This window comes from Rhipicephalus microplus, chromosome X, assembly GCF_043290135.1.
Source record: "Rhipicephalus microplus isolate Deutch F79 chromosome X, USDA_Rmic, whole genome shotgun sequence".
NCBI classification, from domain to species: domain Eukaryota; kingdom Metazoa; phylum Arthropoda; class Arachnida; order Ixodida; family Ixodidae; genus Rhipicephalus; species Rhipicephalus microplus.
The window spans coordinates 123,282,655-123,300,132 of NC_134710.1; the positions used below are offsets into that span (position 1 = coordinate 123,282,655).

Consider the following 17,478-nt stretch of genomic DNA (forward strand, 5'->3'; position numbering starts at 1 on the left):
GAACTGAATCGAATGTTGCACATAATCGAAAATCACCAGTTACACGTTGTTGCGAACGACGGACCTATCCCGCCGCTGACCTCCACTGTTGAGAAACGGCGGACCGATCCCGCCGAAGCCACCACTGTTGCGAAAGACGGCGACGCCGACGCGGTCCCGGAGGCGCCACTGCTTTCGACCCCGCCGGGAAGGTCACCAGCCGTTTGGTAGCGTATGTTTCTCAGCTCGCGACTGCTTCTGCGCAGAGCTGAGGAGACGAGCGGACGAGACGACGGTGAGTTAAACAAGGTTTATGTACAGCATATATACAGAGGCGTTACAATTTCGGCACTGGGGCCGGCAGAGACTCGAAGAGCCGAGCTCCTCTCTCTAATACATAGGTCAGCCTTTCGCCTAAAACCGCTGATCGCGACACGCCGCAGGGCTTCTTTTATTTCCACCGGGCCCAACTAAAATGTCCAATCAGAAGCGCCGCTGGTCTTCAGAGCAGGCTCCTCCAATGGGGTTCGCCGCGCGATGCGTCAGGCCACCAGACATGAGGACGCCGGCTCGCTGTCACGTGCGACGCTGACTCAATGCACGTGGGCCACAGATGCGCCGCGCGTGTTCACGCCGTGGAGTTGTTCGCGCCCGGCGGGCTGCGGGCTGGCCTTGACCCAGATTGCCTGTTTCAGAGGCACGGACGTTTGACGAGGACTCGCTGGCATAACAGCACCCCCGCCGCCAGACAATGCACCGGAAAGACGAGCTGCTTCCACGGGGCTCGGATGTCAGGTGCGCTCGTTCGCCAGGTCCCTCCAGGTTCGCCTCCAGGGCCATGGGGAGAATACAGCTCCAGACTGTTCCGGGAACACATCCCATCATTGACGACGGATCCCCGCTCCACTGGCTTGTCGCCACAACTTGCTGGCCAACTTCGCTCGTCTCTTCTGACCATTTTCGGTTTCAGCACTTGTCGATGGTTCTGCAACTTGCTAAGAACGGTTCGACAACAGACAACACACGACACAAGCAAGTGCCCTCGGTCACCCGACAGAACACCAGACAAAGTATAGTACAACATATACCTATCTACGTGTTTATCGGAATTTTGTTCCCTCTACATCAAGAGGCACATGTGGGACAAAAGACCCCTAAAATGACAACTCAATTTTTTTTTCCCACGTACAACAACGTAACGGATTAGAATACCACATAAAGTTGGCCCCTTGAGATCACTCTGAACGAGAGCGCTCAGCCCAGGTCGTGATGAGGTCAAAATTTTGCCCCGAATCGCCAGCCAGAAACCGAAAGGTTGAGAAAGTACTAGCTAGAACGCACTGCTCAATGCACCTGCATTAGCGTTTACCTTTCCTTTATTTTTTTTTCTTTTATAGCGAACGTCAAAGTTGCGCTGTGGAGCAGCATGCTCCACTTCAGTAACCGGCCACTTTTAGGCGACGATACCTATGCGGCACCAAGAGCGGCTCACACTTTCGACGTTGCACATGGGAACAACGATACGGCTTGCTACGGATTGACTCCTCACCGCTTAGCTCGATATCGTGTTCGATCACACTCGTGTTTCCGGGGCGGTCCGACAACACATACCCAAACTCGGAAACAATCTTTCTCAGGTCCTCTTTCTCAGGTCCTCCTTCACTTAAGCTAGGCTCTAGGTTTATCTGCTCCCGGATTACTTTCGATCCCCCTTCGATCACCTCACTAGAACTCAAATTTTCTGCTTCCTCTTCCTCTGAAGCCTTCAACAGCTGATTTACGACCGCTTGATGTTGAACATTGGGTTTCATCAAGTTGTAAATTTTGTTCTGCCGCCTTCCTACTTGCACCTCATAATTTGTATCGCAAGGCTTCGATAATACTTTGGCGGGCCCTTCCCAATCAACCTCAAGCTTGTTCCTTTTGGATGGCTGCAGCCGCATTACCTGATTATCAACTTCAAAAGCGCGCTTCTTCCCCGATTTCTCGTAGTGCTCCTTCGACAGCACTTTTGCCGCGTTTTTCTGGCTTTCCACAAGCGCTTCAATTTGGCTTTCCACTAGCGCTTCAATCGAGAGATCCTCACTCTGCCCTCGAATGAGCGTCTCTCGATCAACTCTCGGCAGCTCGCTCCAACTTTCCGCTACAGGCGAGAGCGTTGCATCCCTCTCGCTCTGACTCAAAGGCGCCACGTCGTCTCCCCCAGCGCATACCGCGCCGGCCCCTCCCGCGACGGGCCGCTCGCGTGACTGCTCACATGACTCATGCGGAAAATTTCCTTTCTGGGGTTCCGTCGACCCGCCGACAAGGTCACTTGAGAGTTCACCGCATGGAACCAAGTCAAGCTTCCGCGAAAGCTTTCGCGCTTGCGATCGCGTGGGAGCCATGCACGCTAAGTTGGGGAAGAACGATTTGCCCTGCTCCTTGAGAAGCTGCTCCGAGTTGTTGGAGAAAAGATAAGAAAAACGACCATTCAGCGCGGCAGACACAGCCGCTTCGGTGCAAAGCTTACCGAACGGGCCTTCAATGACAACGGTGGCGATTGGTAAGCGAACACTCTGCTCCTCGGCGACTTGCCTGATCCACGCGCATTCTCCTGTGAAGTCATCCGGAGACACCAATGAAGGATGGACAACGTCCATGGTTGCCGCTGAGTCTCTAAGTGCTCGGCACGTTTTCTCATTCACCCTAATTTCTTGGAGATACGGCTCCAACAACCGCATGTTTTTTTCTGATTCTCGGATTGTTGCGAAGGCAAATTTTTCCTGACAGTTTCTCGCGATGTGTCCTTCCTTTTTGCAGTTGTAGCAGATTAGCGGCTTCCGTTTGTTTTCCGATTCAAATGACTGTGTGGTAGAAACCTCACTCGATCTCTCCGCTTCTGTTTGCCCTTCCCCTACACTGTCCTTCGTAAGAGACGGGTCCTTTTTGAAATTACGGTGCGGAACGGGTTTCCGTTGATCAGGTTTCCTTGAAAAGCCCTCTTTCCTTTCATCCTTTTCAACGCGCACTGCCCTGCTATGCAACTTTCGGCGAGTATAATACTCCTCAGCTAACTCTGCTGCCTTGTTTAGCTGTACTTCACCAAGTTTGTCCTGCAGCCAAAGTTTGACATCCTCCTCGATGCAGCGGTAGAATTGCTCCAATGCAACGCATTCCACCACTTTATCGCGGTCGTCATAAACACCTTCGCCCTTGAGCCATTCAATCAAATCGGCTTTAAGACGAAACGCGAAGTCAACGTGTGACTCATTGCCCTTTTTAGCATACCGGAACCTTTGCCTGAAAGCCTCGGGTGACAACTTATAACGTCTCAAGAGCACTTCCTTAACCTCGTCATAGCTCTCAAACGCTTCCCTCGACAAGCAAGTTATCGCGTCGGACACTTCGCCGGGAAGAAGAGCTAGCAGGTTCCGCGCCCAAAGAGACTGCTCCAAAGCATTTCGCTCACAGACGTGTTCAAACTTGACGAGATACTTCGCCATGTCCCCGCCCACTACGAACGGTGGCAGTTGATCCCGAATTCTAATACTGCTGACCTGAATCGTCGGAGAAGCTACGCTAGGCGCCTGCGAACACTGTAGGATTGCCAATTCTAGTCGTTTCAACTCTAGGCGCTCTTGTCTCTCGGCCTCCTCGCGCTCGCGAGCTTCTCGCCTTTCTTCACGTTCGCGAGCTTCGCGCCTTTCTTCACGTTCGCGAGCTTCGCGCCTTTCTTCACGTTCGCGAGCTTCGCGCCTTTCTTCACGTTCGCGAGCTTCGCGCCTTTCAGCCTCTTCACGAGCTTCTCGCCTTTCAGCCTCCTCACGTTCGCGAGCTTCTACTTCTCGCCTTTCAGCCTCCTCACGGCGTGCTTTAATATCCACCCAGGCCTCATCGACTTCCTCAGCCGACACTCCCTCATCCTTCATGATCTCAAGGATCGCTTGCTTTCGTTTCGCACGGCCCAAAGTAATGCCGAGTTCCTCACAAATTTCGATGAGTTCCTTCACTTTAAGGTTCTCCATCGTTCACACTAGCCTCTTGCTGTTTGCCCCTGTTAACAATTTACTTGCCGTACCCACTATAAGTCAACTAGCAAGACGCGCAAGCAACTTTTCACTCTCCCGTGTTTACCCCCTCCGCATTAACTTTGGTTTCAAAGCACTTCGACTTTGCTTGAAACGATCAAAGCTCACTCTAATGCTTCACACAGCCCTTCTCTAAACTACTACAACCTGAGCTAGAGTAGTCTGGTGAACTGAGGGGAAAACATCAGGCACTCACCGCATCGATGTCGCTGACGCCGGCCGATCCCACCGCTGCCACCACTGTTGCGAACGACGGACCTATCCCGCCGCTGACCTCCACTGTTGAGAAACGGCGGACCGATCCCGCCGAAGCCACCACTGTTGCGAAAGACGGCGACGCCGACGCGGTCCCGGAGGCGCCACTGCTTTCGACCCCGCCGGGAAGGTCACCAGCCGTTTGGTAGCGTATGTTTCTCAGCTCGCGACTGCTTCTGCGCAGAGCTGAGGAGACGAGCGGACGAGACGACGGTGAGTTAAACAAGGTTTATGTACAGCATATATACAGAGGCGTTACAATTTCGGCACTGGGGCCGGCAGAGACTCGAAGAGCCGAGCTCCTCTCTCTAATACATAGGTCAGCCTTTCGCCTAAAACCGCTGATCGCGACACGCCGCAGGGCTTCTTTTATTTCCACCGGGCCCAACTAAAATGTCCAATCAGAAGCGCCGCTGGTCTTCAGAGCAGGCTCCTCCAATGGGGTTCGCCGCGCGATGCGTCAGGCCACCAGACATGAGGACGCCGGCTCGCTGTCACGTGCGACGCTGACTCAATGCACGTGGGCCACAGATGCGCCGCGCGTGTTCACGCCGTGGAGTTGTTCGCGCCCGGCGGGCTGCGGGCTGGCCTTGACCCAGATTGCCTGTTTCAGAGGCACGGACGTTTGACGAGGACTCGCTGGCATAACAACGTCGAAATTCTCCACTGCTCGACATAGCGCGTTCTTTGCTAATAACGTAGATTGAACTAGCTGTCTATACAGTAAACTGTTTGGATAGCGGTAATATGCCGTAAATGTACAGTAAACGGTGAAAACAGTAAACAGTATGAGACAACATACAAAAATAAATGCTCTTGGGACATAAAAACCCAACACTTATTATAGAAAGATACTGGGATCAATCAGTACATTAATGGCTCTTGTTTTATTTGTTTCTATTTTTTGTTATCACACTGCTATATAAAGAGAATAGGTTCTCTTAGCAACATTTGGCACAATTTTCCCGGTACCACGCGTTTCGTAGTATGGTAGTTGTTGTAGTTGTTGTGGTTGTGTGGTCTAGTAATAACGTAAATGGTGGGTTGTTAAAACCTTTGCAGGTTTAGATGCATATGCAGATGCTCAGATCTACTCGATTTGGCTCATCACCCTCATCCTCTTTTCTTTTTATTGTTTGTTCAGCATTCCCCTTGCTTACAGCTGACACTGAAGCCGTAGATCTGTTACCATGAATACGCTGCTGAACCTGAACTCCCGCGGTCGACTCTCGGCTACGCTGTCCGTATTGCAACAGATGCGGCATGTAAAGCACACGTGTTTTGCCCGCTCAGGCGACCAAACTAACCCCAAGACTTCCGATGCATCACGTGTCTTTTGCGTCCCATTAAAGGCCAACAGTCTAAATATACCCATCTGGATCCGTTTGAGAGGGACGGAGGATCGAGAAGAAGGAAATGCGTGGGCGTCCATTTGAGGCGCGTGTGGTTTACTACCCTACACAAAGGTAAGGGGATAGAAGACGAGAAGAAAAACACGCCGAATACTGCTGCTCGTGTTATCTCAAAGAAGGAAGGGAGAGGTAAGAAGATGCGTTTCGTTCCTTCTATTTGTGTTGTTCGTTAGGCGAGCGTTGCGAAACAAAGTGTTCGCGCTCGTCGAGGGAATGGTGTTTGGGTTTGCCTTCGCACGCACGACACCTTGCTGTTTGATTTGATTAGCACTCGACTGTTTTCTGTAAAGTAAGGACCGATAAAACTAAGATCCTTTCAGGCTGTTGAATTTATCAATATCACTATCACAGCCTCGTCTTTCGCGTGAAACAGACTTTTTCAGGTGATGATAAGTCACTGAAGTCTTCAGAGGTCTATAAAGCTTTAGGTAGTCTGCACTATCTGACAAATGGCACTGGGCATCACTGAAGGAATACACGTGAAATACATGCTCATTAGTAAACCATTTGAAATCGTCGCCGCACGTGAAATATTCATTTCAACGCAAGAATGCCGATGTGCCATGAGAATACACGAGACCACCAGGGAAAGTTGGAATGCTACAGTTTTTTGTTTCCTGAATAACGTCTTTCTCTACCACTCTCTTGCGCATTTGGTTCTCCCGCTTCAGTATACACACGTCAGTCATTGCGAAGGCCAAGTGACTGCTATGGCTTCAATAGAGCGTTAATATAAATAGCTACGCTAAGCACTCATTCTACAAGGATTTTATAATATTTGCCGCTGAAAAGACTTATGATAATGGAGATAATTTGAGGCAGAAGACATGTGCACGACACGAGACAACAGTGCAGACTGGTGATATCTACCAAGTACGCATTATTTATGTCACATTAAATCAGTTCTGTGTCGTTATTTAAAGCCACGCGCCCACCGAATTTTATCGCATTAAATTCTGCTGAAGTGCTTTTTTTGGACGCGATTTTGCAAAGGACCACCTCGCTCGAGAGTATTGCATATCAACAACATAATGCACTCTCGTTAAGTCTCCGATCGCACCAACAAATATCTTAGCGGCACAGAGACGCGGAAGGGAACGGCATAGATTTCCAGGCCAATCTTTGAACGTTGCCAGATGCGAGACTGGCGCGGACTCTAAACACGTTCACACCCACATTTACTTCTACACCACATACGCCCCATCTTGTACCGAAACACTCGCCCATAGCGTGGATGGTGACGATCTTTTCACCACATCACATGGTTGTTTCAGAATCGGTCGCGAAAATTCAGTCCCGCCTTTCGGGTGAAAACTCTCACAGCAGGCAGTTGGAGATGTGGCTTTTCTGCATTACCCGGGAGGACCTGTTGGCCCTTCTCACGATCGCCATTGGGGCCCCGGTCTAAGCAACCCGTCCGGACCGAGATGCCATCATCAAAACATGTTTACACTACTACCACTTACTAGTAATGAAATCTGTTAAACACTTCACTTTCACGCTCAATGTACTGTAAGCTGTATTTCATACTGCCAAAAGAGCCCAGAAACTAGGCGTTTCTGTGACCAATAACAACAGAACGTACTGTGCTTCGTTTTACTGTAAGAGCCACTTGGCAATCTAGCCAGTCTTGTATATCTAAAATGAAGAGACTGCGCGCACCAGTGAAGCCTCTTGTGAAAGGGTTTCAGTTGTACACTAGAGGCAAAAATAAAGGCTTTCATCACATGTGTAACTATATGCTTGTTTCTCAGAGAAGGCAGGTGTGTCGACACCAGATATACGCGAAAGGCCCAGCAGAGGTGCACTGCTTTCAGGCTGGACTTACGATCGCGAAAGTGCTGTTTGGTGTTCCAGCGAAGTTGAAGTCATTACTATGGATACGTTCATAATAGGAACACGCAAATTGCCTTGTTTATTAGGTCCCATAAAACGAGCATCCACTGCGTTCGCATTAAGAGTGATGGCGTCGTTTGTCATTTTAGCTGTATGCTTGCTGCATGACGCCACACCTGAAGTGATTACAAAAGCCATACGCACTGGCACAAAGTGTGCTACTCACCTATTTTGTCGCTTTCTTGAGTGTACGCCAGTCTGGCGCAATTTCGGGTAATCTATTTTACTGGTTGCTCATAGTAACACTCTTTAATACACTTTTTTTTTTTTCGTTGCCATTTCCTTTGTACCGCTGCTGGTTTGCCTGTCGATTCGAGCGAAAGCGAGCCTCTCACATTTCACAGACTCCAGAGTGCGCGCTTCACAACGCGGAACGCATAGAGAATTTCTGATAACGCTCCGCAGGCTAATATCACGCGTCGTAGAGCATCGCCGCGCCTGCCGCACGCTTCGCGTTCCGCCCGCCAGCTCCACGCCTTCTCGGTGTCAGCGCTTTCAGATGGATTCGCGTGAAACTGAGTTACTCGCGGCCTGCATTCCATCGAGCGCCGTCCAAGGAGAAAGACTTCGTTCGAACGGAAACGGCGCCGAACTTTTCGCCCGCCATTTTTTTTTTTTTTTGCCCCAGGCGGCGTTGGGGGCAGCGATCGTGGTGCTGCAATGCATATTCCGTATTTTAATGGCGACCGTGCGCAACACTCATTTTTGCTCTTGGACATCGCACGCATGCCAAGGCAGTCGCCACAAAGCATATTCTTCGAAAGCTTCTTTCGTAGAAGTGCGGTGATTCGTGTTTATGGACCTATACGGTGACCGACTCAAAATGGCTGCGAGTTTACGAGTACCACGCGTAGCACCCTTTTCTCTCTGACAATTGAGGGCATCGTGACCTTTCTACAGCTTCGTCGATTCAATGCTTGACGCGATTAACCCCCAGCTGCTCACCCGATGGCTTCCAGTTTTGTGTTATGCTTCTTCGTTTGTATTCACTCTGCATGACAGAAAGTTTGAACGCTAGTGCTTTAGATGCTATGCTCCAGTTTAGTACTCGACACACAACGGAGTCGAATCCTCCGCTTTGTGCCATTAAGCGCTCCGAAAAAAACTGTTCACTTCCGGCACCCAAAAAGGGTGAGACTTCGCATGGCAATCTATTGCGAGTGTTAAGAAAATTTTGTGTTCTTGTGGCAGCCATTTCGTTCTTTGCGACAAACTCCAACGTAAACAAGGAAGCGAGTGCTATAAAAATATTTTCAAAGAAGTGTTCATGAAAACATATTTTGAGCTGCAAGTTGAAAACAGAGGAATGGAAGTTGTGACCCCTTGATCACCTCTGCGCGAAAAGTTTGCAAACGCTAAGTGAATTAGCGCCACGTATACTCACAGGTTCAGGCACACCGCTCAACTGAGACACGTCTACGGTCGCAGAAAGCATCCCGCTACCGTAATAACTATCAGCGTGAAACCATTCAAACCAAAAAAGAGGCCACAGATGGTGAGTTATTCAAAAATGGTCGAGTTTAGCTGATTCTTATTAGTTAATTCGCTGATGAGAATCAATAACGAGATCATACAGTACGTGTGTGAATGCACATCACAGGTCCTCTACTGAAGAATACTAAGTAGCTGAATCAAGAACTGTTATAAAATGAAAAATATATTATATAAAAATAAAAAAATGAGAGCAGCAGTTTAATTGTGAAGTAGTTAAGAAGTGTAGTGCGTTAAGAGCCGCAAATGATAGGCACCATGCAACCTCGCCCACCCATTGAAAAATAATATAACATGCAAACATGGCTAACCAGCTGGCTTGAACCAGAGCATCGCAAAATCACAGGTAATCCGCCAATCTAAGGCAGCCGAGACAGCCAATTATATACCAAAAATTTTGTAAAGTAAAAAAATGACAAAAAATGTGAACTAAGCAGATCCTGTCATTTGCGTGTCATAATATGTAATGTGACAGACTCAGAAATTGTCACTTTTGCGTATGCCGAAATGATCATTTCTTGGAGTTTAACGTTCTATAACCACAATATGAATGTCAGGGACGCTGTAGTGCAGGGCTCCGGAAATTTCGACCACCTGGGCTTCTTTAACGTGCACCTAAATCTAACTACACAGCCTCGAACATTTCCGCTTTCGTCGAAAATGCGGTAGCCGCGGCCGCGGGATTCGATCCCACGACCTGCTGGTCAGAAGTTGAGCACCACTATCGACCACCATGGCGGGTATTTGCCGAAAAATAATTGTAATTGCTTTCCGTGTTAAAAATTACGAAGTAATTATGAGGCACACCATAGGTACCCGTTTAATTTGCCTCACCTGCAGTTCATTAACGCGCACCTAAATATTGGCACACGGGTGCTCCTTGCATTTCAACCGCATCGAAGTGCGGCCGCCGTGAGTTTGCCGAAATACAAAAGAAAAAGTTTCACCACAGCAGAAAATGACTTTGTTAGAGTTAGCGTGCTCCGCATGCCATGCCTTTACGAAATACCGTGCGAACACGATTTTAGCCTATATCTAAGAAACATGCGCCGAAAAACACATTTTCGCTGAGACGATAATGATGAAGGCTCATAAACTGCCCAATGTCAGTGTACTTTAAGGAACCCCAGGCAATCAAATTACCCGAAGGACGCCACACAAATTTGGACATGGCACTACGCATTGCACGAACAGAAGTTAAACAACAGTTCACAAGGGCAGAAGCTTGGTCTAGTTGGTCTGGTTTCATGATGGCGCATTTCACAGCATAAGAACATGGTATGAAATGGGACAGAATATAGGAAGAGCGCTGACTTCCAACTGATGTTTATTCTGCAGAGTGACAGAATAAACATGTCATTATCTCTACCTGCGAGTATATATTCTGTCATTCTACAAAAGAAACACCTGTTTCGATTCAACGCCTTTCTTTATTCTGTCCCTCTTCTCTCAATGTTGTCGCATGGTGCAATTCGTCATCTTCAATAACATAACAAGTGAAAGAAGCGACTACGGCACAATAATCCATGCCGCCACAAGACAGACTTTTTGCGTGGCGCTTCGGATGTCTTGTACGTATAATGCTGCACGATATGTTGCCGCTGATGCACCCTTTTAGGTGAAATGGCGATTTTTTTTACTGGTGCTTGCGGACTCAAGTTTAGGACTTTCTTTTGCTTCATTTGTCACACTGTTCTTTGCAACGTTACAGTAAGGTGGTAGTGGTTTGAAGTAATTGTAATCACGCCAGGCCAGGGCATTCGTAAGGCCATCATGGAGAAAAGAGGCCACCTCGGCCTAAAATCCGCGATGGTTGCGTAGGGCCAACGATGGCTCATTGCTCCTCGCCACGGCAGTGCTCGACCGCTGGCACTACGTCGTACAAGATTCGGATCGAGGCCGGGAACAAAGGGCTCGGTGCATCGGCGCGGAAGATGGCGTGATTATGGTGCGGTTCAGTCGCTCACGGAAATGAGTCCGAGTGCTGATGCGGAGAATTCCAGACGCGAGATCTTACTTTGAACATTCCGTAGTGAGGTCGCCGATCCGAAGATGCACCGAAATACACTGACGAGAGCTAAAATAACAGCCTTTGTTTTGTCTCATGTCCTTTCGTTCACTTTATTAAAAAATGTATGTTAGTTCTCTTGATAACTGGTCCCATTCAAAGATGTTCCAGGCCACGGTGATTCCGTCGCAAACGACGCGTGCGCCGAGCATCACGGACTCCCTGAACGACGAGCTTTTCATCCACAGCGGATGCTACACACACGACACACATGTTCTTTGCACAAAGCTGGCTGTCCCTTCAGATTCTGCCTAAACACAGATGAGTGTGAAAGGGTGAGGGGGGGGGGGGGTTGACTTGTGTTGTAGGTGTGGTTCAGAGTTGTCTCTACGCCTCAAAGACTAAGACCATGCAGTTATGATCACTCTGTCAAAAGGGATGCGCGAATTGTTCATTTTCTATATATATATATATTTATATATATATATATATATATATATATATATATACATGATAAGAACAAACGTGCTCCTCTGTACGTGTATATTGTTTGCTTGTTTGCAGGGCAAGTGTAAACAAAAATAAATGTGAGCTGAAATGCAGCCACATTTACTGTGTGCCTGAGTACTTTACAGCGGCATACCGAGCACTGCTTCTGACAAGCGCAACGCATCGGCCAGCGCTTACACCATAGATCACCGCCAGTAAACTCACTTACCTAGTTTATTTCTTTTTTTTTTCCTTCGTGTGTTTTTACGTTTCGAAAACGGTATATGCCTTTCGAGCTTTTCAGATTCCACTTCGGTGAAATCAGTTAGGGCGCGCTTACAAAACAGAAAAGGAGAGAAACGAAAAAGTCCGGGGCTTTGACCGAGCTGCCAGCCACGGCCACACCAGACAGTTGTCCTGGACTTACGTACGTACGTGCGCGTCGCGGTGTGCTTTTGAGACGAAAAAGAGAGCCTGCTGTTGCAACTCGCTTTGTTCTCCCAGCACTGCAATCAGCCATCGATTTTCCTCCCGTGGCTGTTCGAGGCCGGCGTTTCTTGACTTTTCAAATATTTTTTCTCAAGATTTTCTCGAGGCTCGCCCTCAATCAGCGGTCTTAAATCTTGGCGCGCAACAGAAGCCCGCTCATTTGTCGCGCGCCTCTTTCTCACAAGGGAGTATACCATTGGTCCCGATAATTTCGATCATGAAGGACGTCGACGCTGAACGACGGCCGGATTGTTGCCAAAGCCCTGATCGCAATTTTCAATATAGCATAACGCAGAGAGGACTTCATTTGTCACGAGAAGTCATTAAATACTGTTCCCCAGCTTCCGCATCTAATATTTCGCCCGTTGCGGTAACACGTTTTGTAACCCTCCTCCGTGACTTCGTTCCTTTTTTTCAGTCGGTTGGTCGCCCATTTGTTTAGTTCGTTTTTTTTCTCTTTTATTTCTGACGACTGGTTCAACGCAGGAGAGAAGTGTGGTTGACCAACCTTTAATGGGCGTGCCGCAATGCTTGAGATTTATACCTTGAGATGTGGACGACATTGTAGGCCGGTCGTGTGGACACCATGCCGTCTGTGGAAGTTTTTTTAAGACCCGTTCAGACACAGACTCGCATGTCACTTTCTCGGATGAGAAGTGAGCATTACTCAGAGCTAGAAGCATTAGTCTTTGCTGCAAAAATTGATTAACACTTTTTTATCAATTCCGCAAATGACCGAGTCAAAATTCCTTGTTTTCAAAGTACAATTACATCGCTCACGTGTGAACTTGGGCACATACTACTTACAGTTTCTCTCGACGAGTGACACGCTTTAAAAAAAACGTGAATCAAGTGTCAAAGTGAATCACGCTTCTTATCGGTGATTGACCAGCAGGCGCTATTTCACCAGAACTTTGTTTTTTTTTTAACTTCCAAAGTATATTTAGCACACTGAGACGAGAATTCTTTTTGCAGCTTTGAGATTCACAAGCGTTAACATTTCTATGTATCGGATTAAAATAAAACCTTAATATAGTTTCATTGACAAATAGGAATGGTGGTACCAATATTCGCCTCACGTATCTAGGTCCTTAGTGATGGATCCATTAGATTAATATCTAATATAGATGAAACCTAGACGCAATAGAAAAGTCACGTGCGTCGCAAAAATATAGAAGGTGTATACATATAAACTCTGTGCATGTAAGGATGACCATACGACCACAAACCTCATGCTCTCCACGCTGTTCTATTTCCTCGTCCCTCTCATTCACTCTCATTGGCAGGTACTGGCTAATCTCACTGGCAGGTTTTTTCGGGGGCCTAATGGGGCCAAGTGACTTCGCGCAGCGTCTCACACAGTAATCCCCATTTTGTTCTGGTTAAGTGAGCTTAAACATTTTCTACGTATGTCTGAGAAAGTGCACACCAAAACCAATAGACGTCGTCTCGAACGCGGGTGAAGGTTTGTACTACGTGCCCTTGGAACCACAGGAGAACACTTCGTATGACAGCAGTTAGATATTGCTTACACCGATAAATACCCGTGGTCTCTGTGCAATGCTATGCCGCACAAGGAATTGTATGCAAAGCGTATAGCGAAGACTACACTCGCTAGGTTCTGAGAGCTGTAAGTTTTTGTTTTGTTAGAGGACACGCTGGAAACACTTCTTTTTGGGCGCTGACTGGACAAGAACATCCCGACCACAAAAAAATGGTTACAATGCAGTCGATGGTTTGATGAAAATCTGTCTGACAAGGCAGGTCGTAGAGCAGCAATAATAAAGCTTATCAATTTTCCAAAAAAAAAAGAGAAAATTTTTGTTACAGCACCCATACGGGAGCCTTTTTCCACAAAACATTGAAGTAAAAGATCCATGACAAAGTATTTATTCAGTCTTCCATATCTGACGAAGTTATGTTGCAGAAGTGAGGTGAATATTGTTGTTAATTCACTCTCAGGGGAGGTGTCAGTAGATTGTAGGTCGAGATAGAGACAAGTTGCGATCGATCGCCAATACGCTTGCGCCGTCCATGGGAATAGAGCATCGAGACAATTTGACGAACTCGGCTAAAATTTTTTTCGGCGTGTTGCCCTTCTTGACGTCATTTCTTTTCCTCCATTAAACGCCGGTCCATATTTCTGTTCTTCCTATAATGTACGCGTGTTACAAATATACGCACTATGATTCATCGATATGTGAGTTTTAACGTCCCAAAACCGCTATATGATTATGAGAGACGCCGTAGTGAAGGGCTTCAGAAATTTCGAACACCTGGGAGTCTTTAACGTGCACCCAAACCTGAGCACACGGGCCTACAATATTTCCGTCTCCATCGGAAATGCAGCCACCGCAGCCGGGATTCAATCCGGCGACCGGCGGGTCAGCAGCCGAGTACCTTAGCCACTAGATCACCGTGGTGGGGCATGCGCACGATATCTAGCATATGTAACACTCGGGCATATGCGTCGGCTCAGGGCATCTTGTACGTCGTGGCAATCCTGCCCAATAGTTTGCTGCCGGGCGCGTGCACTATATGCCTGCCGATTTAATTGAAGCCTTCGCGCGTGTGTTTCAAAAAAACGGGATGTAAACAGTTTAAAGAAAGCGTAGCGCAGCCACTTTAAGAACAGTTGATAAGCGTTTACATCGCGTTTATAAAGTAATTGCAATATAATGTTTGCCAATACGGAAACAACAATTTCATAGTGTTATTGTAACTTCCGTCTACATACTCATACGCATACTTGCTATCTCGATTGAGATAAAAGGCATTTACGTACTTACGTTCTGCTTGTTTCGCAAGGGTCATCCTGAATAGCGTGACCTGACAGCATCAAGGCTCGCTCTAGGCTTCAAAGCGAAGAGCCAGCCTCTTTGGCAGAAAACCAGGCAGCAAAAGAAAAGTCCCCTAGCAGATGCGATAGCAAAATAGAGCTGTGCAGATGAAATGCAGAGCTCGCACATGCGACGTTTATTCCACTGCGGTCTTTCAAATATCCGGGAGCGCGTTCTGTAAGCGTATACCACGCAAACGTCGCAGAGAAAACTGAAAATGGCTCGAGGACGGAGGCGCGTCGTTGCCACCAAGCTCGCAGGAGAGCGTGGAGATGCATGGCCACTTCGGTGGGCAATAAAGGAGCGGGTTTCAAAAATGTTTTCGCCGCTTATACGGCCCGTCAAGAATGCCGGGAGCTTTTGCCGGGAGCGCCACACTGAGAAGCATGCCCGCGCGCGTCGCGAACAGGCGCCGTTAAACGCTCGTTTCAAAGCTCGAGCCTTTCATCGGCCGGGATAACAACGTGTGAGGAGGGGATGGAGGACAGGGTTATGGTACGAGTGAGCCTGCAAAAGTGAGCCGGTGTTCGTGAAAGAAGAAAGAGCGAGCAAGGCAAACAAGCCAAAACAAAATACTAGAATTGCTGGAGGTGAAATGGAGTCGGACTTTGAGGCGCGCTCGCAGCAGCCAGCACACTCGATTCAGCCGCGCCCGAAGTGATTCCGGGCCGCCTTTTCCTCCCCCGCAGATCCAGCGATGCGCGCGCTTCGTGCATATGCGTGTGGGTATCACGCAACGAGCCCGGGCTGGTGTGGCTGAGCGCTCCGCGTGCCATTGAGCAGGAAGGGCTGACAGTTTCCCGAGCACGCCGTATGCAAACACCCTTGAGCCAAAGCGTCCAAAAAGCAGCCAGGCTCAGTGCCGAAAGCGCCCGAGACGCGGGGGAACGAGAGAGCCGCACGGCCCGTTCTTTCCCAACAGCAGTGAGCTTGGCATGCCGTCGTGGATCGGCGAGCACGCGCTCCTACTCACACACAAACCCGCGCGCACGCAGCCCTGCAGCAACGGTAGAAGAGTAAATGGACGGGAGCAAAAGGAAGGAGGCCGAACGGCGACCGCCAGTCGTTTGCTGGATGGGCCGGGTGATGGGTGCGACGCCCAGGCGCATTTGCTCGCGAACACACCCACTCGCGCTGCCAGCTAAATGGACTGGATTATCGTTTCTGGCCAGAAGTTTCGATCCACTTTGCGCTGCCTCCATCGTCTTGTCGGACCACGCTTTGTTCCAGGTTCATTTTTTTACGGCTATAGCCTACCTACAAAGCCAGACCGTGGGACTTGCTCGATGCGAGTACACGCGCACTACTCTCTCGACGCTTTGTTTTCTGTCAACTTTTTTTTTTGTTATTGAAAACGAGGAATACGAGGTAGAGAGACATTCGGGATAAAATGATCACGTTGACAGGGGGCAAACATGGTCTATCGAGGGTAGCATAAGACATTCAGTCTCCTACCCAGGAATGCAGTCGTTTTATTGCATTTCTTTGTTTCATTATTGACCAAGCAGAAACTTGGCTAAGCTTCTGTGGCTACGAATTGACGGAAGAAGAAGCGAGCAAATTAGAAAATACGTTGCGACGTTAAGGACACCCTCAGAAACAGGCGGTACGTAAAGGCTCCTAAAAAGGAATCGCTAGGGGTTTCCTATTTGCAACTCTCTCGCTAACGGGACTTGCCTTGCGGGCTCAAGCTTGTACAAGCATCAAAGTTAGAGCATTAAATCCAAACTTTCTTTGCGAATCTTCCCTGACTTTTCTGGTGATATATAGGGCCCCTCCTGGTAGTGAGTATACAGAACCCTTCCTAAATGTGTCTTACCTCTAATTTCAGGACGGTTCAACATTGCTATACTAACGCAAACTCGCCGCGTGGACATCTACTGATGGCTGCAAGGCTTGATTGTGCCACGTCTTTTGACTAGAACAACGTGTGCTAGCAAAATTATTACACTCACTTACCTGGCATGCTTTTCCTACAGTTGGCGTCATTGCCAGAAAATCGCTTGTAAGCGCTCAGGTCTCCCATAGCCGTCTTACGCAGACAGCCGGTGAAACACGCTGTGCGAAATGTGTGCCCCCCCCCCCCCCCCCATAGGTATTGTTATTAACGAAGACATAACAGTCCAATTTTTGGGCTGGGGTAGGCCAGCAGCACTGAGCTCGAAGACGTGGGTTTGAATGCCCGTAAAACGACGGCCGCATTTAGGTAAGCGGGAAATACGTGAGCAGCTGTGTACTTCGATTTTGTTGCATGTTAAAAAACGAAGATAGATTGATTGATTTGTGGGGTTTAACGTCCCAAAACCACCATATGATTATGAGAGACGCCGTAGTGGAGGGATCCGGAAATTTAGACCACCTGGGGTTCTTTAACGTGCACCCAAATCTGAGCACACGGGCCTACAACATTTCCGCCTCCATCGGAAATGCAGCCGCCGCAGCCGGGATTTGAACCTGCGACCTGCGGGTCAGCAGCCGAGTACCTTAGCCACTAGACCGCCGCGGCGGGCCAAAACGAAGATAGGAATCAGGGAGGGTAAATGTATATA

At 48.5% G+C, this 17,478-nt stretch overlaps 1 protein-coding gene across 1 annotated transcript; it reads right to left on the minus strand.

Annotated features, from left to right (window-relative positions):
• Nucleotides 1–274: 274 nt before the first annotated feature.
• LOC142775727 (uncharacterized) lies at nucleotides 275–4,956 on the minus strand. The gene is made up of 2 exons (XM_075877561.1): nucleotides 3,772–4,956; nucleotides 275–3,636 (listed from the first exon to the last, which is right to left on the minus strand). The coding sequence occupies exons 1-2, from the start codon at nucleotides 3,984–3,986 to the stop codon at nucleotides 1,416–1,418; spliced, it is 2,436 nt and encodes an 811-aa protein (XP_075733676.1). The 5' UTR covers nucleotides 3,987–4,956; the 3' UTR covers nucleotides 275–1,415.
• Between the last annotated feature and the right edge of the window lie 12,522 nt (nucleotides 4,957–17,478).

Excerpts from the sequence above, each read along its gene's own strand:
- LOC142775727 (XM_075877561.1), bottom strand. The coding sequence starts at position 3,986 with ATGGAGAACCTTAAAGTGAAGGAACTCATCGAAATTTGTGAGGAACTC. Across the intron at positions 3,637-3,771 it reads GAACGTGAGGAGGCTGAAAG|GCGAGAAGCTCGCGAGCGCG; the intron begins GCGAGAAGCTCG and ends ACGTGAAGAAAG.